General features: G+C 38.2%; 1 protein-coding gene across 1 annotated transcript in view; it reads left to right on the top strand.

The window, feature by feature from the left end:
* The window catches only part of Iqgap2 (IQ motif containing GTPase activating protein 2), a 285734-nt gene that overhangs the window by 31979 nt on the left and 228334 nt on the right, over positions 1–25421 (top strand). The window contains exon 2 of the mRNA XM_026404122.2: positions 13942–14041. Within this exon, the coding sequence (XP_026259907.1) occupies positions 13942–14041 (100 nt within the window). The remainder of the gene's footprint in view (positions 1–13941; positions 14042–25421) is intronic.

Raw genomic sequence — 25421 nt, 5'->3', positions numbered from 1 at the left:
GTTTTGCTTCATGTCAGGCCCAAAGCAATAATCATCTTATCATGGACTGAATCCTCTGAAACCATGAGCCCAAAGAAACCTTTCCTCCTCTCTAAGTTATTTTCTGAGGATCAGGTGTTTGTCACAGTAACAAAACGCTGAATAACGAACCTTTGCAAATAGACTAACTCTCTGCCCAGCTCCCTGATTTTGAGCTGCCACCTGGTGTTCTCACTGTCTTCAAATACCTGCACTCCTTTCACCTGCACTGATGGAAACAGCTGCAAAACATCCTAAGTGGTCTCCCTGTTCCTATCCTCAGGAAACTTAGAGATTTGGGGGAGGGGCTGGGGAGGAATGGCCTACCTTAGGTATTTTCACAAAACAGATTTTGAAAGCTGAGGAATAGAACCAAGTACAAGGAACAAAAGTGCATCTTGAAGTATGTGTACCATTTATTTATTATTTTTACTCTCATCATTGAACAACCACCACCCCCTCACACATCTGCTTTCTCTATTCTAATTTGTACTTTTTTCCAAAGGGGCTTTATAACTTTTCTCCAATGTTAAATGTGCTTTCTTCTGCTAGAGTGTAAATCAGTGGGCCATAAAGTCCTCCCACCCGGTTCCTTCTCTCTATTCCTGAAGTGTTCTGTAATGACTTAGCTTAGAGACTTTGCCACAAACCAAAAAGAACACATTCTGTTGTTGTGTTTATTGATATTAATTATAAGACACTTGGAATGCATTTTAGGATTCTGCATCTCCGTAATTCTCTGCCAGCATTTTGTACCTAGTGGACCATCAATAATAGGAAGAAATTTCTATTCTTGCTTGGCTCCATAATTGTGAATACTTTAACTACACAAATGCTGGCAGGGCTCTCATGTCTGGAGTAGAAACAATGACTTAATTCTGAATTTGTGTTCAAATCCTCTAAGGAACTAGTGGCTGATAAAAGAGAAAACTTGGCCCTCTCCCCCTCTCTGCTGTAGACATGTGGTGCTAGGGGATTTACATACAGTACCAAGGTCCGGTCTCCAGCCAAGAAGAACTGCCTGAAGGAGATCAGCTAAGTCTTTAGACTATAAGTCTGGACCACAACAGTGTGAATTATACTTAATGTGGTTTCTATCCCAGGTAGCATTAGAGTATCTGAAAACCTTTATGTCTGTCTTGTGTTCATAAGAATATCTAATAGTTTTCCTAAACTTGGGACCATCTGCTTTCTGAGTGTAGTGGGCATTGCATGTTAGGACAAGAAGCACATGGGCCAAAACCAAACTGTTTGCAGCTTTTTTGCCCAAATGAGGTAAATTTTTTCCCATGAGAGAGTGTTCTCAGTGTGTTTTGTATATTTTCCAAGTAGTTTACAAAGTCCTGGATTGTATACATTCTCTTCAGCTGCAAACTCAATGTGAGCCTCACCTACTCCTGCCAATTCCACTCCCTTCCCACATCAGCCATTCCATTTCATTCTGCTTCCCATGCTGATGATTGAGAAGAATAAAAATGTGTTTGCTGTAACATAATAGGAGACCTCCAAAACACAAAGGCCAGTGGAAAGTAAACAAAAGCCAAGAGAAGTTTTAAATACATACCAGCTCTGCCATCTACTAGCCCTGAGACATTGAACAATGCACTTAGTCCATTTTCATCTTGGGCAAGTAGAGGCAATGATATTTTCCATCCATCCCATGATGGCATAGTCATATGAGATCATTTGTGGCATAGCACTTTATACATATATATGACTTTTCGAAACTAAATAACTTGGCATGTTTGGTTCAAGTATTGTTGCTTGATGTTGGCATCATATTCAGTATTTTATGACTTCTCACAAGTCCAGCCTTCTACAAACCGTAAATATGTTGATTGGTGCTGATTTTCCTGATATTCTTAAAACCAGAGATGCTTCTCACTCATGAGATCTAGCCTGATCTACTTTGGTCTAGAATATAATTATGTTGAAATGTATTCTTGATCCATGACTGTATTGTCAACATGTCCCTATTGGAATGGTGTGACCCATTTCAGAGCTGAGTTTTTGGCAATATTTTTTAAATTGACTGTCCTGAATTGTGTTAATCCACACTGACTAACAAACAGCATATGCTTGCATTAATAGTACCCTTCTGTTCTACATCATGGCCTCATAATTGAGTCTATTATATTAAAATTCTCTACCAGATATAAGTTTCAGCTTAGCTCCTTAGTATATTGCTAGGACAGTGGGGTACATGCATGTTTCCTCCCTCCCCCTTCATGGTGCAAACTCGTCTTTATGTAAATTGGCATATTGGGTGATTTTTCTGGAGCTAAGCCATGTGCAGTTTCCACCTCCACTCTCTGAAGTCACAAAATGAGTTGGCTGCTACTTGGCTTCCTCTTTCTTCCCCCGTACCATCTCTTCATCCTGTTCCTTCTATTGCCAAATCCTGCCCAGGCAAAACATCACCGTGTTTTTCTTCCGCTCTCTGATTTTGACATGTTAACATTTCACGTCATATAAGCTTATTGCTGCCTTCTCTTTACTCCCCAGTAGGTCCGTTCCATTCACTCCATTTCACTCACCCCGATACCTATTCTTTCTTTAGCTTATCATACCTGAGCTGTCTGTTCAGACAGTTGGGCTTTCTAGTAAAGCATCAATCATAGTGTTTAGTCATTTTCTGATCATGTCCTCTCTGCTGCCTTTGAACTTTTTTCTTTTTTTTTTTTTGTACAAGGCCAACTAAAGGTTCATTGGACATTTTGAGTGACTGTAATTCTTTTCTAGCAGTTCAAATAGATCAATTAGATGCATAAAAGTCATCCTTTTTGCTGGACTTGGCATTAAGGCTTCTCTGTCATTATGCATTATTTCTACACCCCCCCCCCAGATGTGGGGATCTCACCTTGTTCCCCAGACTAGGTTTGAACTTGTGATTTTCCTAGCTCATCCTCCTGAGTGGCTGGGATTACAGGCATGTACTACCATGCCCAGCTTTTGTTATTTCTGATAATAGGTATCTAAAAAGGATATATATCAGTAATATAGAGTATTCAGGAAAGTTTTGTGGAAAAATCATGAACTTGGGAATCAGAGTGGTTTCAAATCCAAATTCTGCCATTTAACTGTCTTTATGATCTTAGAGTGACCTAAGCCTACATTACATGACCTCTTTTATCTCTTGTTATCAGGAAAATGGAGAATGCGATTCTTATCTTAAAGAGGGATGCATGGACTAAGAAATATAAAAAATAATGGTATTTACAAAGAGCTCACTGTTAATCCTTCCTGTCTGCTATTTTGAGTGTGTGTGTGTGTGTGTGTGTGTGTGTGTGTGTGTGTGTGAGAGAGAGAGAGAGAGAGAGAGAGAGAGAGAGAGAGAGAGAGAGAGAGACAGACTAGGAATTGAATTCAGGGCTCAGGGCCTTACTCATGCTAGGCAAGTGCTCTACCGCTAAGCAATATACACAGCCATTATATATATATATATATATATATATATATATATATATATATATATCACTAAGTTACTCAGAATAGTCTCAAACTTGGAATTCCTGTCTCAGCCTCCCAGGAAGCTGGGATTACAGGCTTATATCACCTAGCTGTGTCTGCTGTTTTTTATGTACCCATTATGAAGAGCTTACATTGATTAGAAAAATAAAACATGTGGACTATGAAACATATACAGGAAAAAAATACTAGTCTTAACCATGAAGTTATTTTGTTATCCATTTGAGCTATTGGTGATTTATTTTTCTTTTCTTCTAATGGTCAAGGAAAAATCATCTAAGACTATTCTATTGTCTTCTAAAGCTTCCAGCTTTGCAGGAATATCCTCTGATAGTTTACCATTTGTGGGTAGTTGTTAAGAGAAGGACAAGATGTTACCAGTGACTTAGTACCCTTTGGAGACAGTTTTTGTTTTTTCTAAGACTGGGGATGGAACCCAGGGTTGCACACATGCTAGGCAAGCACTCTACCACCGAGCGACACCTCCAGCCCACTTGCTACTCCTTGGGAACAACCCAGAAGACTGTGGTTATTTAACTTACTAAGTCTGTTTAACGTTTATAAAATCTCGTTATTCCTATGAGGTATTAAAGTATAGGTAAACACCTGGGTCTTTTTTTCTGAGGAGGGGTACCCGGGGATTGAACTCAGGGGAACTCGGCCACTGAGCTACATCCCCAGCCCTATTTTGTATTTTATTTAGAGACAGGGTCTCACTGAGTTGCTTAGCACCTCACTTTTTTGCTGAGACTGGCTTTGGACTTTCGAACCTCCCGTCTCAGCCTCCCGAGCCACTGGGATTAAAGGCCTGTGCTACCACGCCCGACTAAACATCTGGGTCTTTAAAGTATTCATTATTTATAGAGAACAGTGAGAATCATTTTAAGACTGGTTCTAAATAATTTGGGGCATTTTTCACTGACCATCGTAAGCATAAATAAGTTCATACTCCAGTAGAGATGGTCTGAGTTTCTTTCCCTACTTTTAAAAATAGTAGCAGCTTATCCATTCATCTATTGAAGGACATCTAGGTTGGTTCCATAGTTTAGCTATTGTGAGTTGAGCTACTATAAACATTGATGTGGCTGCATTATGGTAGTATGCTGATTTTAAGTCCTTTGGGTATAAACCGAGGAGTGGGATAGCTGGGTCAAATGGTGGTTCCATTGCAAGTTTTCTGAAGAATTTCCATACTGCTTTCCATAGTGGTTGTACCAATTTGCAGTCCCACCAGCAATGTATGAGTATATCTTTTCTCCCACACACTCATAAAAATGAGAAATTATATCCTATCTATGTATGATACATCAAAGTGCATAAATGTGTTACACTGTCATGTGTAACTAATTAAAATAAATTAAAAAATTAAAAAAATAGTAGCAGCTTATAGATATTGAAGATTTTTAAATTACCTTCGGTTGTTGAAGTTAAAGCTTTAAAATTGGCCATGGAAATTTGACACTCCATTCTTCCTTACGGAGACTGTGTGGGGTGGAGATGACAGAGTGTCTGTGTGGGAGCAGGCAGTGGGCAAGTGGAATTTTCCCTGTGCTTTCTTGGTAGCAAGAGGTGGTTTGGTTCCCAGAATGTTTCTTGAAATTATAATTGTTTAAGAAATTCCCAATCTAGGAATCACTGCCTTTAATTCTTCTCCCAAATGGAACAAAGTTCTAGACAGACCTATTTCCTCCCATCTCAGTCTACAGCTGGCTGATCTCTTTGTATGGACCTTAACATCACTATGGTCTGCTTTGGGTTTGTAGATTATGAAAAATGAAGCTAGACATTCTTGTTCAAATGAGCACAGTGGGCAAAGTGAATTTTCCTTTTGTTTGTGAGAATTAGAAATGAAGTCCTTCCCTCTAAAATCTGGAACAAGACAGGGATGCCCTCTCTCACCACTTCTATTCAATATAGTTCTCGAAACACTGGCCAGAGCAATTAGACAGACGAAAGAAATTAAAGGCATAAAAATAGGAAAAGAAGAACTTAAATTATCACTATTTGCAGATGACATGATTCTATACCTAGCAGACCCAAAAGGGTCTACAAAGAAACTATTAGAGCTAATAAATGAATTCAGCAAAGTGGCAGGATATAAAATCAACACGCATAAATCAAAGGCATTTTTGTATATCAGCAACACAACTTCTGAAACGGAAATGAGGAAAAACACTCCATTCACAATATCCTCAAAAAAAATAAAATACTTGGGAATCAACCTAACAAAAGAGGTGAAAGTTTATACAATGAAAACTACAGAACCCTAAAGAGAGAAGTAGAAGAAGATCTTAGAAGATGGAAAAATATACCCTGTTCATGGATAGGTAGAACTAACATTATCAAAATGGCGATATTACCAAAAGTTCTCTATAGGTTTAATGCAATGCCAATCAAAATCCCAACGGCATTTCTTGTAGAAATAGATAAAGCAATCATGAAATTCATATGGAAAAATAAAAGACCCAGTATAGCAAAAGCAATTCTAAGCAGGAAGTGTGAATCAGGCGGTATAGCGATACCAGATTTCAAACTATATTACAGAGCAATAGTGACAAAAACAGCATGGTACTGGTACCAAAACAGGCGGGTGGACCAATGGTATAGAATAGAGGACACAGAGACTAATCCACAAAGTTACAACTATCTTATATTTGATAAAGGGGCTAAAAGCATGCAATGGAGGAAGGATAGCATCTTCAACAAATGGTGTTGGGAAAACTGGAAATCCATATGCAACAAAATGAAACTGAATCCCTTTCTCTCGCCATGCACAAAAGTTAACTCAAAATGGATCAAGGAGCTTGATATCAAATCAGAGACTCTGCGTCTGATAGAAGAAAAAGTTGTCTCCGATCTACATATTGTGGGGTCGGGCTCCAAATTCCTTAATAGGACACCCATAGCACAAGAGTTAATAACAAGAATCAACAAATGGGACTTACTTAAACTAAAAAGTTTTTTCTCAGCAAGAGAAACAATAAGAGAGGTAAATAGGGAGCCTACATCCTGGGAACAAATTTTTACTCCTCACACTTCAGATAGAGCCCTAATATCCAGAGTATACAAAGAACTCAAAAAATTAAACAATAAGATAACAAATAACCCAATCAACAAATGGGCCAAGGACCTGAACAGACACTTCTCAGAGGAGGATATACAATCAATCAACAAGTACATGAAAAAATGCTCACCATCTCTAGCAGTCAGAGAAATGCAAATCAAAACCACCCTAAGATACCATCTCACTCCAGTAAGATTGGCAGCCACTATGAAGTCAAACAACAACAAGTGCTGGCGAGGATGTGGAGAAAAGGGTACTCTTGTACATTGCTGGTGGGACTGCAAATTGGTGCGGCCAATTTGGAAAGCAGTTTGGAGATTCCTGGGAAAGCTGGGAATGGAACCACCATTTGACCCTGCTATTGCCCTTCTTGGACTATTCCCTGAAGACCTTAAAAGAGCATGCTACAGGGATGCTGCCACATCGATGTTCATAGCAGCACAATTCACAATAGCTACACTGTGGAACCAACCCAGATGCCCTTCAATAGATGAATGGATAAAAAAAATGTGGCATCTATACACAATGGAGTACTATACAGCAATAAAAAATGTTAAAATCATAGAATTTGCAGGGAAATGGATGGCACTAGAGCAGATTATGCTTAGTGAAGCTAGTCAATCCCTAAAAAACAAATACCAAATGTCTTCTTTGATATAATGAGAGCAACTATGAACAGAGCAGGGAGGAAGAGCAGGAAGAAAAGATTAACATTAAACAGAGACATGAGATGGGAGGGAAAGGGAGAGAAAAGGGAAATTGCATGGAAATGAAGGGAGACCCTCATTGCTATACAAAATTACATATAAGAGGTTGTGAGGGGAATGGGAAAATAAACAAGGAGAGAAATGAATTACAGTAGATGGGGTAGAGAGAGAAGATGGGAGGGGAGGGGAGGGGGGATAGTAGGGGATAGGAAAGGTAGCAGAATACAACAGTCACTAATAGGGCATTATGTAAAAATGTGGATGTGTAACCGATGTGATTCTGCAATCTGTATTTTGGGTAAAAATGGGAGTTCATAACCCACTTCAATCTAATGTATGAAATATGATATGTCAAGAGCTTTGTAATGTTGTGAACAACCAATGAAAAAAAATAAAATTAAAAAAAAAAGAGCAAAAAAAAAAAAAAAGAAATGAAGTCCTGTTCTTAAAAGGTGTCCTGGGTTTTGCCATTGAGGCTTGGTACAAACAGCACCCAAGTGCTCAAGTGTGATGTCCACGTTCTTAGGGGAAAAGTTTTGGGTTTCTTATATGAAAGTGGGATCCAAGAACCCTATTTCCTGTGTAGCACTCAATGCCACTTTTCCTTGAAAGCACATTTGTAGGAAAGGATCAGTTATTTCTGTAAGGCTGTTTCCCCATATTCCTGAATAGTTGTACAAAGGAGCTTCTTAACTCTTCTGGGCCTCAGTGACCTCATTGGAACAGGGAGGGGACTGTTGGCCAATATGGGATCTAACCCTTATTGGTAAACATGTAGCTTCAGTGTTGGCTGTCCTTATTTCCTCACCTGGAAATTTTTTCCTCCTCCTGCTAAACTTGAAGTTTTAGGTCTTTTCTTATTCAAGTGGGTAACCATAGTCCTTACAACCTTGTCTAACCTGAACAGTCCCTGGGGTTGTATGTTGCTTTACAACTTTGGAAATTTCTTAGCCATGTGTGATGGGGAGATATTCCAGGAATGGTGTGGAGGGCTACCTTTAAATAAAGTTCACCTTCCCTTAGTACCAGAGAAGAAGGCTGTATTCCATCAGGGTAGTGGGCTTGGTAGGATCAGACTTGGAATGACTAGTATCTCTATCTTTAAGCCAAAGGTTGAGCACACTGTTATGCGCCTTTAATGAGCACCTACTATTTCCTTGTCCCTTGCAGATATAGAAATGGATGAGACTTGAGGCCATGCACTCAGTTTCTCAGTGACTTGAGGAAACCTATGGTTTAATGTATATACACACACACACACACAAAATACCTTTATTTATTTATTTATTTTTATGTGGTGCTGAGGATTGACCCCAGCGCCTCATATGTGCGAGGCAAGCGCTCTGCCACTAAGCCACAATCCCAGTCCAGGAAGCATGTTTTTAACAAATGGGTTAACACTGTCATCATCATTCCATATTCTTTAGAGTGCCTATGAACATATATCAGGTTGCTAGCAACTTCGGGTTTGCCTATTTTTTTTTTTAAATTCAATCTAGGGAAGTTGGATCATGGGGCCCTTTTAAGTTCAAGTAGCTGTGAAATACTTCAGGAAGCCAGAATATAACATGGGTCAAGTTTACTTGAGTGTATCAGCTTTCTTAAAATCTTGAACTTTTGGTTCTCAACTTTGTATCCCATTCTCCTACCTCACCCCTAGTTTTAGTTTTAGAATCAATTTTCTTGCTTCTTGTGCATTCCTTGGGGTATAAATGCCATCTCTAGTGATTATTCTTTAAGCTCAGAGATTGAGAATGTATCCATTTACCTATTTCCTTCCAGGTAAAGCAGTTCCAAACTCATAGAAAATGGTTCGGTCCACAACTGTAGCGAATTACATACCCAAAGATATGTAGGATTCTTTGTAGAAATTTTGCATCACACAGAATAACAGTGTGTACTTAAAATACTAAATGGTGGGTGTATTTTTCTGCATTGATGATTCCATCATAGTCTCAATCTTTTGCTTTTCCTTAAGAGGATATACTCTAAATGACACCATTTTATAAGACTGGATCCCCAGCACGGTTTTTGCTGATTCTTTCCAACTGTCCCTTAGTATATCCCCCAAATCTAATCATTTATAATTATTGCAAACTTTGAATTAACTATAATAAAAAAACCATGAGGAGCAGGGGTTGTGGCTCAGTGGTAGAGCGCTTGCCTAGCATGTGTGAGGCACTGGTTCGATTCTCAGCACTGCATATAAATAAATGAATAAAATAATGGTCCACCAACAAAAAAAAAATATTAAAAAAACACAAAAAAAAAACATGAGAGACCTGTGTACTGTGTTTAGCCCCTAGTTCAAACTGGCACTAAGCAGCCACTCAAATATTTGAACAAATGAATGAATTTTAATACAAAGGATGTGGTGGTGGTGTTCATGTCCCTGTGTGAAGGGAGCAGGTAGAGAGTAGAGGAGATTAAGCAGTGACCATGTCAATCCTTTATGAAAGGAGGTAGATCTTTGCTCTTTTTACATTGAACTTTGTGGATGTTCTTTGGATAGAGGAAACTCTCGAGTTTCCTTTCATCTCACTTCTATTTCCAAACCGTCTCTACCAACTCACTTTGATTCTGTTCCTTAAAGCTCTGAATAAGCCCTATCATGTGATTTCTATAGAATGTAACTGCTTTAAAATAATGTCTTTTAGCCATTGTCAGCTGATTTTATAAATGGCATTCTGTGAATTGCTAAGACTTCAGGAGAGCCAATGTTTATATCTAAGAAACATTCTTCCTCATGTGTCTTAGGGTTCAAGGCAGAAAATACAGATGAACTTTAGAGGAAATCATAGTTAATAAAGTTCTTTTTTAAAAGAAGTAATTCTGAAGCCACTCAAATGACCCGTGCTTGGTGTGTTGGTGAGTACTGGTCTGGAGCAGTGCAGGAGCAGGCTGCGGGGCTGGAAAGCCTGGGATCCAGCTCTGGCTTTGCCGCTGACCCAGGAGTAGCTATGGGATATCCTTTCCCTCACTTGACCTCGGTTCCCTCATTTGTAAGAAAGAGATTATGCCTATCTTTTAGGGAGATTATGAAAACCACACAACAACATGGAAAAGAGCTTTACAGGCAGTAAAGTCATGTCTCAAATGAATTATTAGCTCCATGATGGCTCTTTAAATGGCAGCGCTGTTATCCATGCCTGCGGCTCTTATCAGAAGTTGCTACTAAGTAAATGATGAGTAATGCAGAAACCTCTGCAGGCATCCTGGGGTCCAAAGTGTCTGTCTTTGCTGTTACGACCTTTTTCAATCTCATAGCTTTGGCTTACACTTTGATGGTAGGTCATGATAAGTGTTCTCTACCACTGAAGAAAAGAAGGTGAGGCAGAAGCATGGAGGGAAGAGCAGGGGGCCAGGTATGTGGAAGGTCAGAGGGAAGGAGGATATGTGTATAAGGAAGCCCCTGTGGGGGCACATGGTTAGTTCCCTGGTGCTTTAAGTCTGGTACATGGAACCAATGAATTCAACACTAGTTGAGTGAACCCATTGATGATCATATCCTTATTTTATTCAGGGAAATAAGAAAATAAAATTACTCCACGTAGATATTTTTGGGCTCCTTTCCTGGCCTTTTCTTTTGATAAGAGATTATGTTTACCAAAGATTTTTGGTGGGTATGTGGCCTTTGCATAGAAGTAAGCAAGACGCTCTGAGGACACAAGTGTGTCTTTTTTGGGGGGAAGGAGTGGCCGGAGAAGAATCCCCATGCACTCAGCCATTGAACTACACCCCCAGTCTTTTTTCATATTTTATTTAGAGACTGGGTCTCACTGAATTGTTTAGTGCCTCGCTGTTGCTGAGGCTGGCTTTGGACTCACAATCCTCCTGCCTCGGCCTCCCGACCCGCTGGGATTACAGGTGTGTGCCACCATACCTGGCACAAGTGTCTTCTAGGAGTTAAGACACAGTAAAAGAGGACCAGGAAACGAGGACATTTTGAGCAGAGACAATTGGGGAAGACTTTAGGAAGGAAGTAGCTATTGGGTTGAGGCTTAAACATAGGATTTCTTCAGCTGTGGTCAATTTGTTTCATTTGCCATTTAAAACTGTGTGGTACTGCTAAGTAAGTAAGTAAATAAATAAATACATAAACTGTATGTATTAATTTACACATTGACTTTTAAAAAAAATTTAACTTGAATAATAGCAGAGTCTGTAAGCCCCTCAGCAACTTTCCTGGGCTAATAGAATCTTGCATGATTTGTGGACGCAGTTGGGGCAAAAGCTGGAGGCTTCTGCTTTTTCCTAGATGGAATGGTCAAGCTGAAAGGAGAGTACTTCCAGTGTTTACGTTCTTAAAAATTGGGGATGATAGATGTATGTAGGCTCCCCCAATTTTATTTTGAGATCAAGCTTTAAAGTTTGTCTGAAGGTACTATAAAATGGAAATAGCCTGTCAGAAATAGGAAACAGTCTTTAAACTGATATTAAAATAGGAAATTAGAAATCATGAGGTCTCCTGGAGATGTCATACACAGAGCAGAAGAATGGCTTTCCAGGCAGTGAGAAGGTGGAGAGCAGACGACCTCAACATAAAAGCGAGCTGTGCCGTGCAGCTCTGGGATACAGCGCTTTATGGAAGGCTGGCTGAAGTGTAGCTCCATGGAGGGGAGGAGAGGCAAAGAGTTCTAGAACTTTGTGCTGGAGAAAATGGGGAGCCATCTCAAGGTTTCATGAGAGGGAATGACATTAGTAGGACCCTGTGTTAGAATGAAGCTTCTGCTGGGTTGTGAATGGGTAGAGAAGTGGGCTGAGCATCAAAATCTGCTGCTCAGATGGGGGAGAGATGCAGAAGGTCTGGGCTCCCCCAGTGGAGGTGCAGAGGAAGAGCATTGAGAGCTTTTGTACTTTTCTGAAATGAGACAGCTCTTTTAAAGCTCAGCTCAGATTGAGTTTAATAAAAAACAAAAACAAAAACATGATTTTGACAAATATAAACCCTGTTGTCCTCTTCTGGCTTTATTCAGGATGAGGAAGCTGTTGAAGAGTGGAGGGACAGTGGAAAATTGGGAATGGCGGGAAGGGAGATGGGGACAGGCTAGAGTCCCAGGCTCCTGCCTTTGTTCTGACCATCTGCAGGTGCTGCTCCGTGTTGCCTCTCTCCCCTCTCCTGCTGATTCCCTTTCTTCATCGTCTACAGAGACATTCAGTTCTTCCACACTGTTTCATTCTGTCCAAATATTTCTAGTCCCAGTGTTTCTGCTCTTCACTTGGGCAAATGACCACTCAGCCTGTGTGCCTAACCGTAAAGGGAAGCAAATTCCTTATCATAGTGTCATGACACCTGCATGGGAAATGCATAGAAAAAACTTTGCTCCTGAAAAATGACATAATTTGAAACAAAGACAGAGCTCAATAAATAAGAATCTAGTATGTATTTCTATGCTTTTGGTATTCTGCCTTTCTATTTGTAGAACAGGAGTACTCTCTTTCAAATAGTCTGAGGCTTTAGCATTAGTTTTAGATCTTAAGCATGGTACTTATCCCCTTAAGAGTTTGAAACATGATTTTAATTCTGTTTGTTTTCCAAAGTGATGTTGTTGACCACGTCATTAGCAGGATGTGGGATTTGCATGGTTTTCTTAGAGACTGATGGGTGACCTTCATGTCTTTATCTTTTCTTGTGACCACCGGCCCCCTTTATGAAAATGGCTGACTGATTATTTGTTTTTTTGGAACAAAAAAAGCAAACACTGAATTTCTCCCCTGCTACACACACACACACAACCTTTATTATATGAAGTGATCTAACAAATAAGAGTTACTTTTATGGCTGTCAGACTTAAAGTTCCAGGAGAGAAAAAGGGAAAGGAGTCCTTTTTATGGGAAAGCAACATTGTCATGTAAATAGGCAGCAGAGTTGATTGACAGTTGGATGCTGTGGAGGCTGCAGGAAATGGTGAGGCTGTAGTCTCCACAGAAAAGCAAGGCTGAAGTATTGAAGTTTATGAAGTAGGCTTGTACTGGAACAAAGAGTGTGGACTTGAAAAAGCTAAAATAACTTCCTGTCTTGATTTTGTCTTTTGGATACATGCCAAGTAGAAAGGTTGGCCTTGTAAATGAGTGAGGCGGAACTGAGGCTTGGGCATTCCTATAGTGGGATCAATCGGTTTTTGGGTCAGATTAAAGGCATTAATTTCTTCAAGGTTTGGTTGGGAACACACAAGTACATGTATATTCTTTGTTCAGTCCCAGAGTTTCTGGGATGCTGTGTGGGGCAATGCCTCCAAGTGTAGCCACTGGACAAAATTCTTTAGCTCTGATTGACTTGAGGCTGTTCAAATCCTAAGGCATTGACTCCATAAAACATGATCACTGTTCTGACTCTATAGTACTTTTAATCCTTCTTCTGTCTTGTTTTTGTTCGTTTGTTGTTTTTCGATGTAATATAAATTCAAATGCAAATCTTTTTCTAGGTGTGGTGTTATAATACCCCATTTCTGAAGGTTTGGTGAACTAACATCCATCCTTCCTTCCTCCCTTTCTTCCTTTTCTTTCCCCTTGTTCCCCACCCCCCCCCCCAGCCACCGCATCAAACCAGTGTTTTCTGCACGCTAAATGTGTACTGCGCCCCTGAGCTACACCTTCAGCACTGAGTTTTTTCTAAGTGGTCTCAGGTTATTTATTCAGTAAAGGCTGCCCTTGTAATAATGTGTTGTTTTCCTTTGTTTCCAGCTATCGTGGATGATGAAAGGCTTTCTGCAGAGGAGATGGATGAGAGGAGGCGGCAGAACATTGCTTATGAATATTTGTGCCATCTGGAGGAAGCCAAGAGGTAAGAGCCAGACCTAGGCTATTGGTGCACCTTCTTTTGGAGATAAGCTCTGCGGTAAGGGTGTGGGATTTAATGACCAGAAGGTACCTGAATGGGCTAGCAGCTCTGAAGAGTTGTCAAAAGTTAAGGATAGCCAGGGAGAGAATCTTGTCTGTAATCCATGATTTAGAACTGGCCAAACTCCCCATGCCAGCTCAATGGGCCAGAGGTGTCCCCCCAAACTCCAGTTCTCAGTCACAGCTAGATGGGCACCACGCTCACCTGTGTGCATGCTGCTATACTTTTAATAACTCATTTGCGGTCTTGTTGGTGGCAGGCTAATGAGAGATGAAAAACCTATTTTTTCAAATGATCAAACAGGATTAAGAAAAAGTTGTTACCAAGCCAAGGTCCAGGGATTAGGGAGACATCTGCTCCCTTTTCCTTCTCCAGAGTCTCCTAAGAAATCACTGAACAAATTGCAGATTTTCCTTTCTTTCTTTCTTTTTTATTATGCTTTTATTAGTGCATTATATTGAAAGCAATTTTTTCCATATTTTTTTGGTGCATATAGTTGTATATAATGGTAGGATTTGTAATTATGTATTTTGTACGTGCACACAGTAATAAATTGATTTGCCAATATTGTTCCCCATTATTTCCCTTTTCTACCCCTCTTCCCTTCCCCTGGACTCTTTCCTCTATTCTACTGAACTTTCTTCAATTTTCATGAGATTTCTTTCCCAACACCTTTTTTTTCCCCCCTTTTTTCTCTCTAGCTTCCACATATAAGAGAAAGCATATGTGGGTTTGGCTTATTTTGCCTAACATAATGATCTCAAGTTCCATCTGTTTTCCTGAAAAATGACATAATTTTGTTTTTCTTTATGTCTGAATAAAACTCCATTATGTATATACCACATTTTCTTTATCCATTCATCCATTCATCCACCTAGACTGGTTCCATAGTTGGGCTATTGTAAATTGTGCTGCTATAAACATGGGTATACATGTATCACTATAGTATGATGACCTTAATTCTTCAGGATAAAAACTGAAGAGTAGAATAGCTGGTTCATATGGTAGCTTCATGCCTAGTCCTTTGAGGAGCCATACTGATTTCCATGGTGGTTGTACTAATTATAATCCCACCAATAAGTGTGAAAGTGTTCTTCCCCGCCACATCTTCTCCAGCATTTATTATTATTTGTTTGTTTGTTTGTTGGTACCAGAGATTGATCCCACTTTCCCTGCCCTTTTTTTAATTTTGAGACAGGGGTGGCTTTGAGTTCATGACCCTCCTGTCTTAGTCTCCTGAGTCACTGGGGTTATAGGTATGTGCCACCACACCCTGCTATTGTTCCTATTCTTGATGGCTGCCATTCTGACTGGAGTGAGATGAAACTCAGTGTGGTTTTGATTTGTGTTTCCCTGATTGCTAATGATATTCAACATTTTTTCCCACATACTTGTTGGCCATTTTTATCTCTTCTTTTGAGATGTATCTGTTTAGTTCATTTGCTCATTTATTAATTAGGTTATTAGGTTTTTTTGGAGTTTTTTGAGTGTTTTATTTATTCCAGATATTAATCGTCTGTCAGAAGAGTCGCTAGCAAAGATTTTCTCTCATTCTGTAGGGTCTCTCTTCACATCCTTAATCATTTCATTTGCTGTGCAGAAGCACTTTAATTTGATGCCATTTCATTTACTAACTTCTGGCATTATTTCCTGTGCTTTAGAGGTCCTATTGAGAAAATTGCAGATGATTTCAAATTCTTCATCAAACTGGTTTGGACGGGAGGAGAAGCAGTGACTGGAATCAAGTCCTTTCTCCTTAAAAGTGTCCTCAGGCTTCCACTTACCCCTCCCTAATGATAAAAGCTTAGTAGGACAATAGCGTATTGGACTGAAGTCCATTGGTCATTCAGGGCAGTGTAGGTTTATGACAGCAATCTTCTCTTTAACCTGTGGGTGTGTGACCACTTAGGATATGTTGTCTCTAAAATCACATCGACTCTGTTAGAGTCTTTAGGTTAAGAAAATGTGTTGGGTTCTCCAAGGAGAAAGTGAAGATAAAAGAGTCCTAAGTGCAAATACTTTTTGTATCAGAGAAATCAAGGAACTTTGTCCTTTCCTGGGTGAATACTACATTGTTCGTATACCATGAGTTAGAGTTTGATTTAATGCTTGTGTGACAGAGTGCACCAATACTGGAGGAACTGTATCATTCCCTGAACATGATGTGTTATCCCTATAGAAAATAAACACTTAAATGTCATTGGTGCTGCTTATCTCTGATCACTGGTATATAGCTGTCTACAGAGCTAGAATGATGAGAATTTTAACTCAGTGACACATGCCCTAATTTGGCATCAGAATTGCTCCACAGGGGGATTTCTCAGTGGTGTTTAATATTTTAACAGTACCATGTAACTTCCTTTAAGTTCTAATGGTTATGTTTTAAGGTTTATTTAACATGTCTGTGAAATCTACAGTTAGATTGCAGGATGCTAAAGATTCTCTACTGTGGTGAGCCGTGTCAACGGATCGTGGTCGCCATTACAAGATGGCGCTGATAAGCGCCGTGGCCTGTGATAAACAACTCCTTATTTTGGGAGAGTTGGCACGTAGCTGTAAAACACCCTATGAGAAAGATCCACGTGGCGGCTTTGCATTGGGGCTTGGTATGCTTTATTAGGCTGGGGGGTGCGGGTTAGAAAGAGAAGCTTCCAGAGACACATAAGTAAAGGCCTGAATAAACTGCTGAAAGAAGATTCCTGAGTTGCGTCTTCCTTGCGGGCAAGGGGTCGCGACACTCTACCAGTCTAATGATTATGAAAAACATGCTTTCAGTCAAGTGGTTTCCAAAAAATAATTAGATAAGAAGAATGATTCATAAACATTCAAAAGAAATGAGATTTCAGTGAAAAAGTTTTAGTTAAAGGAAGCATCCTTCACATGCATATACATCATAGTCTGTGCTTTTGCCTCCTGCTATTTTTTTTTTTTTTTTTGGTAAGTGGGAAAAGGTATGTGATTGGGAGTTGGTAGACCTGATTTCCTTGTCCCAGCTCCACCATTTATAAGCTGCATGACCTTGGACAGGCCTCTTGGCCTATGGGAAAGCACAGTTTTCTTTCTATATAAATGGCATGATAAACACAGTACTACCACCTGCCTTACCTACTTAGTGGGCTTTTTTCCAAAAAAAATTAACTAAAGAAGATGAAAGTATTCTGCAAGCTATAATACCAGCCAGGTGTATGGTGATAATATAAGCTCAATTTTCTCTACAGTATATCAAGGTCATGTAAATAAAGCTTGAAAGCTTGTCATTTTTTCTAGTATTTTTGAAATTTGGTAGTTGAATTTTTAAAAGAAATTCACATAACAATGACCCCAGGTTCCTTGAAATAGTTTGAAACTATTCCTTTGGAATAGTTTCTTTCAAGAATAGGCTGCAAAAATTAAAATTTTCCTCTAAGACAGATTTTCATAATTTTTATTATAAAAGATGAGATATAATATGTATTTATGAATCATGAAGATATAAATTCTTTCAAAGAAACTGAATTTTGTTTACCAATCATATAAAAACTATGTGACTACTACTAGATACATAGAAGGCTATGATTTAAGAAAGCATAGTATACAGAAATTTCATGATCCTGAATTTAAGAAATGTATTAAGAAGTGAGTTTTTCTCTATTCTAAAGATTATTTATTTGAGAGAATTTGAGAAAATAAATGATTCTTTTATAGCACTAGCACCTTAGGAATTTGTCATATTGTATTTACAATGTGTATATGTGTCTTCATGTGAATGTAGTTGCTTAGAATGTTGAGTTTTTACCAAATGGTGTAATGTGTTAGTTCAGGCTGAAACTTTTTCTTGTTTCTTTTTTCAGTTTTAGATGAATATGATGCATTTTAATTAGAAATATATTGGTTCTACATTTGGAAGGTATCTAGTTTGTATGTCCTGTAACTTAGAATTTTCAAAAATTTAAAATTGTTTATTTTTGGTTTTATTAGTTTCAAGATTTTATAATATTAAGTCATTTGAAAGTTCCTTTATTCTCAGAAAGATCAATAGAGAGAAGGAAAAGGGGAGGGGAGAAGGAAGGGAAAGGAGAGGTAATGGGGTCTGAACAAGATATATTCCATGCTTTTATAATTATGTCAAAGTGGATTCTGTGTCATGTGTAACTTTAAAAAACAATTAAAAAATCCTTTATTCAAAGGGAACCCCTCTAACAACATTGCAGTAATAAAAAGGACTCTAAGGAAATAATATGAACAATTTTATGTCCCAAATTAGATAATGAACAGATTGCTAGAAAGACACCAAACTACCAAAACTGAATTAAAAGAGAAAAAAATCTAAAAAGGCTGGGCACGGTGGCATACGCCTGTAATCCCAGCAGCTCCAGAGGTGGAAGCAGGAAGATCATAGGCTGGGAGCCAGCCTCAGCAACTTATAGCAAGACCATAAGCAACTTAGGGAGACCCTGTGTCAAAATAAAGAATAAAAAGGGCTGGGGATGTGGCTCAGTAGTTAAGTATCCCTCCAATTCAATCTCTGTTGCAGAAAGAAAAAAAAAATCTGAGTAAATACAACACATGTGAAAGCTGCGGCTCTAGCTCAGTGGCAGAGCACTTGCTTAGCATGCATGAAGCACTGGGTTCCATCCTCAGTACCACATAAAAATAAACAAATAAAATAAAGACATTCTGTACATCAACAACTGCAAAAGAAAGAAAGAAAGAAAGAAAGAAAGAAAGAAAGAAAGAAAGAAAGAAAGAAAGAAAGAAAGACATGTGAAGTTAGTAGTCAAAAATTTCCAACATATCCAGATGACTTCATGGTAGAATTCTGCTAAGTATATAAAGGAGAATTAACATGGTAAGTTTTATATTTCATGGTTTTTTACTATTTAAACAATAAATTTAAGAAAATTAACAAAAAAGAATTAACACAAGTCATTCACAAACTTTTCCAAAAAAATGAAAGAAGGGAACACTTTCCAACTCATTCTTGGAGGCACGTGTTACCCTAATATCAAAGCTAGACAAAGATATCTCAAGGAAACTGAAGACCAATATCTCTTATGAGTGAAATTGCAAAAATCCTCAACAAAATCTTAGCAAATAGAATCCAACAACATATGAAACCAAGTATTCACTATCTAGTAGGATTTAACCAAGGAATACAACCTTGGTTGAATGCCTGAAAATCAATATAATGGGCCACATTTGTGGAATAAAGTGCAGAAGTCACATGATCATTTCATTAAGATGCGTGAGAAGCATTTGATTAAAATCCATCTTTTTTTCTTGATTTAAAAACATTTAACAAACTAGGAATGGATGAGAATTTCACCTGATACAGGGCATCTGTGAAAAATTCACAATTTATATCAAACTTAATGGTGAAATACTGGATGTTTTCTCCCAGAAGATCAGGAATAGGATATCTGTTCTCAACAATTAAATTAAACATTGCACAGGAGGTTCTGCCAAGGGCAAATAGATAAGGAGAAAAAAAATAAGGTATCCAGATTAAAATGAAAAAAAAAAGTGAAACTATTTCAAAGTGACATAGCTGGTTTACACAAACTTTATAGGAATCTACTAAAAAAAACAGAACCATTAATTTGTCATGATTGTAGTGTGATACTAAAAGAATGTGTAAAATTTTTGTTTCTCTACACTAGCAATGAGAAATCTAAAGATGAAGTTAATCAGAAGGACAAGGATTGTATGTTTTCTCTCATATGTGCAAGCTAGAGAGGAAGAAGAAGAAAAATAAAGGTGGGAGTCAGGGATCGCATGAAAATCAAAGGGAGACCAGGGGATGGGGATGGGGATGGGGTGGGAGAAATGATATAGGCCAAATTATATTGTTATATCATGTACATGTCTGAATATGTAACAACAAATATCATCATTATGGGGGGCTGTGGCTGTGGCTCAGTGGTAGAGTGCTTGCCTAGCATGTGTGAGGCACTGGGTTCGATTCTCAGCACCACATATGAATAAATTAATAAGCAAAATAAAGGTCCGTTGACAATTTAAAAAAATATATCATTATGTACAATTATAATGCATGGGAAACAAAATGCAAACACGAACAAAAAATAGTTAAAATGAATTTAAGAAAGCAATTCAACTTACAATAGCATCAAAAAGAATAAAATACTTCAGAATAAAACTAGCAAAATATGTGCAAGACTTGAAACTTAAAACTAGAAAATACTGTCAAAAATTAAAAAAAAATCTAAATAAATGGAAAGACATCCTATGTTTATGGATTGGCAGTCAATCTTGAAACTGTGTTTCCGAAATTGATTTATAGACTTAATGCAATTTCTAGAAAGTTGCAACTGCCTTTTTCTTTTCTCAATGCAAGAATTGACAAATTGATCCTAAAAATTCATATGGAAGTGCAAGGAATGTAGAATAGTCAAAACAGTCTTGAAAAGGAGGAAAAAAGCTGAAGGACTCATATTTCCTAATTTTAAAACTTACAAAATCAAAACAGTGTGGTATCAACATGAGGATATACATATAGATGAATGGAGTGCAGTTGAGGATCTAAAAAAGCCTCTGATACTTACGGTCCATTCATTTTTGCCAGGGGAATCAAGGCAATTCAATGGGAGAGAAATAGTTTTCAACAAAGAACACTGGGGCAATTGAAGATCCACACATGCATTAAAATAAAATTGAACCACACTTCCCTCCATATACAAAAATTATTGTAAAATGGATTATTAACCGAAATGTGAGAGTCACAACTATAATTCTTTTTTTTAAAACTTTTTTTAAATAACTGTCTAATGAACAACTTTATTTATTTATTTACTTATTTATAAGAGAACTTTTTTAATATTTATTTTTTCGTTTTCGGTGGACACAACATCTTAGTTTGTATGTGGTGCCAAGGATCGAACCTGGGCTGCACGCATGCCAGGTGAGCGTGCTACCACTTGAGCCACGTCCCCAGCCCACAACTATAATTCTATTAGAAGAAAACATGGGAGTAAATTTTGGGGGCCTTGGTTCAGGTAGTAGCTGCCAAGATTTGGCACCAAAACCAAAAATGACAAAGGTAAAATACATAAATATAATATCATAAAAATTAAAGTTTTTTTTATATTCAAAAGATACCAGAAAAATGAATCATATCTGATAAAGGACTTGCATCCAAAATATGTAAAGAATTCTTATCACTTGGTGTAAAAAGGTAATAGCCTAATTTTAAAATAGGCTAATTTAAAAATAGACAAGAATTCTGGAAGTTTGAGAAATAAGATAAACAATGACCAATAAACACATGGCAAGATAACTCATCATCACTCCTTGTTGGGGAACCACAAAGCAAAACCACCAGGAGACATCACTTCACATCCATTAGGATCGCTTCAATCCATAACTTGAATTACAACAAATGTTGCTAATGGTGTAGAGAAATTGGGACTCTCATGTACTACTAGTTAGATTGTAAAATGGCATAGCTTCTTTAGAAAACGTTCTGGCAGCTCTTTAAAAACTTGAACATAGAGTTTCCATATGATCCAACAATGCCATTCCCAGGTATATTGAAAGCCTTTACCTGCACATAAACTTGTACACAAATATTCAAAGAAGCATTATTCATGTTAGCAGGAAATGGAAACAACCTAAACATCCATCCACTGAAGCAATGAGGATAAATGTAGTATCTCCACTCAATGAAATATTATTCCACTATAAAAAAATGGAATACATACTACAACATGGTGGAACATTGAAAAGACTTTGCTAAGTGAAAGAAGCCAGACACAGAAGGTAACAAATTCTATGAAATGTCCAGATGAAATAGTGATGAAGTACATTAGTGAGGCCTGATGGGGGGGGATGAATGGTAGGTGACTGCAAATGGGTGTGGGGTTTCTTTTTGGACTGATAAAAATGTTCTGAAATTGTTTGTGGTTGTGGTTGCACAACTCTAAAGACCACTGAATTGTATACTTTTATAAGGAAGAATTATTTGGTATATATAAATTACCTTAATAAAACTGTTACCTAGAGAAAAATTCCTTTATTTAGACTGGCTTGGAAAGCTTGGAGAGGTCCTTAGTGAAGCTGATAAATAAGATTAATTGGATTTTAGCAGATGTATCACATTCATATGGTACTCCTGAGATATGTGAAGTACCTAGGTGCTGTATTCATTTTCTAGATACTTATTGGGCATCCAGTAGATGTAAACAAGTGCAATGGGGTTGCTCTTGCAGATAGAGGTCCAACAACTAAATTCTGTGCTCAGAAAGGCTCACCATTCAGGTTTTCAGGTTGAAGTTTTTACTCAAAAGTTTAAAATTCTTTCCTTTTAGTTATTTATTTTATTTATTTATTTTGGCACTAGGGATTGAACTCAGGGGTGCTTAGCCACTGATCTATACCTTCAGCCCCCTTTTAATTTTTATTTTGAGAAAGGGTTTCACTAAGTTGTAGAGACTGGTCTGGAACTTGCAATCCTCCTGCTTCAGCCTCCCAAGTTGCTGGGATTACAGGTGTGCATGACAGTGTTCATCTGCTCTTTTAATTTCGGTATGTGTATATCTTTCCATATCAGTATCATCTTCCTAACTATTCTCATATGTTCAACGCTATTCTATCATTACAAGCCTACTGAAGTTTTTGAACATCTCTTGCTAGATTGCTACAGTGGACTTTAATTGGTTTCCGAACTCCTCTCTGGCCCTTTTCAATCCTTTATCTGAATTATAGTCAGGTGAATCATTTAAAAACTCAGATTGACTGTGACCAATCTTCTGTTTAATGTCTTCCAGTGGTTCCTAAATACTCCTGGGATAAAGATGGAAGTCCTTTGGGCTGAATGGGCCCTGCACAGTCCAGTCCTTGCAGCCTCTCCAGCCCCACAGTGTGCTCTGTTCCCTGTTGTTCTCTGCTCTGGCCACATGGACCTGTTTTCCCTCCACCCAGGACATTGCATGTGGCTCTTTACCTTACAGGTTGAAGGGTTCAGATGATGTCAAAGAGACCTAATTATAATTGTTTTGGGGGGCAAGGGATGTCTGTGATAGGTATTACTATTTAACCAGGACTGTATAACAAATTCCCCTTAAACTTAGTAGCTTACACTGACAAACGTTTATCTCAGTATGTTGGGAGAGCAGGAGTCTGGGCATATCCTCACTGGGTCCTTTGGTTCTAGATCTCTCATAAGGCTGCAGTCATTTCAGGATTCACATAGAGTACTTCTACTTCCAGTTCACTCAGTGCTGTTGGCAGGATTCAACTCCTGACAGGCTTTTGGACTGAGGATCTTAGTTCCTTGCTGCTATTGGGTCGAGTTTTCCCTTGGTTGCTTGCCACTTGAACCTTTCCGTAGGGCAGCTCCCAGCATGGCAACCATATGTCACCTCTATGTTGAAGCCAGCCACTATCCAAGTGACCCAGTGAGAGAGCCAGCTGGAAGTCAGAGTACACAAGAGTACAAATTTAAAACAGAACAAATCATCAAGAGCCACCTTAGAAGCTGCCCATACTGTATATCCATATCCTTTTGGAATTCACATGGTACTTAAAAAATGTATTTTTTTTACAATTCTAGAGGCTAGAAGTCCATGATCAAGGTGTTGATAGGTTTGGTTTCTGCTGAGGCCTCTTTTTGGCTTGCAGATATCCACCTTCTCACTGAGACCTCACGGGCTCATCCTTGTAGGTTGTCTGCATCCTTATATCCTCTTCTTGAAAGGACCCCAGTTGTGTTGGATTATGGCCACCTGAACAACCCCACTTAATTACCTTTTTAAAGACCCTTTTACCAAGTTTAGTCATGTTCTGAAGTTCCAAATGTTAGGGTTCAACATGTGAATGGGGGGTACAATTCAGCCCATAAGAGCAGAAAAATTTATTTCTCTTTGGATTGGAAAAGATTGACATGAATGTACACAAATCATTATGTCCTAAGATTAATACAGGTTTTATAACATGTCAAAACAATCCCCTTTAAGCTATAATTACTTGATGAAATATATCATGATACCTTCTCTTGAAACTTTTTAGGCAAGTGTATTGTACTGGTCAAGATTCTTGGTTGCCAATTCTGGTTACCATAAGCATAAAAAGAATGAATTAGAAGGGTATAGATAGCTGCCAGAATTGATGGAAAAGCCAGAGGAACAGGCTTGGGATATTGAAAGCAATAAACTGATGTAAGGCAGAACCAGCTTTTGAATGTCTTCATGTGAGGATCCTGGTTATGGTCACAGTGAGTACCCTAAGCTGCCATTGACAGGGGTAAATCCTTTTTATTATCAGAAACCCAACCAGGAATTAGATGTCTTGATCTGAATAGCTATAATACTAAGGTTATTACTGCCTTGATTTTTTTTTTTAATTGTGAGTTTGGGTCATCCCCCCTGCCCCCAAAGAAGTGTTTTTTGTTGTTGTTTTGTTTTTCAGTGCTAGGGATTGAACTCGGGGCTTTGGACATAATAGGCAAACACTCTACCATCTACATTCAGTCCTGAGCTGTTTGAAAGAAAGTTTTTCATTCCTGTATCATTTAAAATAATAATAGTAAATGAACTTTTCATTTTTCTTTTTGGATATCACCAAAAGCTAGCTTTAAAGCTTCTTTACTACGGGAATTTTGCTGAAATGGAACTCTGCAGACAAGCATGTGGACTCATGGACTTTAAATAAAAGGTTCTCTGATGCCAGTAATCTTAGTTTTGAAAAAGTTACTCTTTTAATTTAAAGAATTGGTACTGCTGAGCAGATTTCTTACTGATCTGTGTTAAATATATTTCAATAATAAAAATGAATCCTTAAAAATTTTAGTTTTCCAGTTTTGGGAGATAACTGAAAAAAAAATTTAAGATAGGTCTCTTTGGGAAAATTCTGGGTTGAGGAACTAAATCCAATTGGAGCTCTTATGAAGGTCAGAGAACAGGAGAGGGAATCTTGGCAAGACATGGAGAGGGAGTTTGCAAATTACAGTCAAGCAAGTAGTTATGAATGGGGCCACTATTGTATCTCCCAAGGAAAGTTCCTGTAATATTATAATCCTTTTTTAAGAAAAGAGAAAATGCATACAAATTTTTTGCTGTGCTTACTTTTTCTGTCCTAACTTTGAAAATAAACAAAGTGGAAAAGCCTTCCCTTGGTGATGGGCTTGTTTAGAAATATTATCTTTAAAGAACTCTTTATGTGAGCCAAACTGTTCTCTGTATGGGTAAGTCTGGGACAGTTTTGTATGTGCCCTGGAAATAAAACAAAACATGGGTGTGATTGCTTTTGTGTCTGTGTTTACAACTCAGATACCAAAAGGACACCTCTGATTAGATCAAGTCTCAAGCTCAGGCCCAACCTAACAGCAAGT

This window comes from Urocitellus parryii, chromosome 1 (assembly GCF_045843805.1).
Source record: "Urocitellus parryii isolate mUroPar1 chromosome 1, mUroPar1.hap1, whole genome shotgun sequence".
NCBI classification, from domain to species: Eukaryota; Metazoa; Chordata; class Mammalia; order Rodentia; family Sciuridae; genus Urocitellus; species Urocitellus parryii.
The sequence above is the reverse complement of the archived record's forward strand: the minus strand, read 5'-3'. Positions and strand labels throughout refer to the sequence as shown.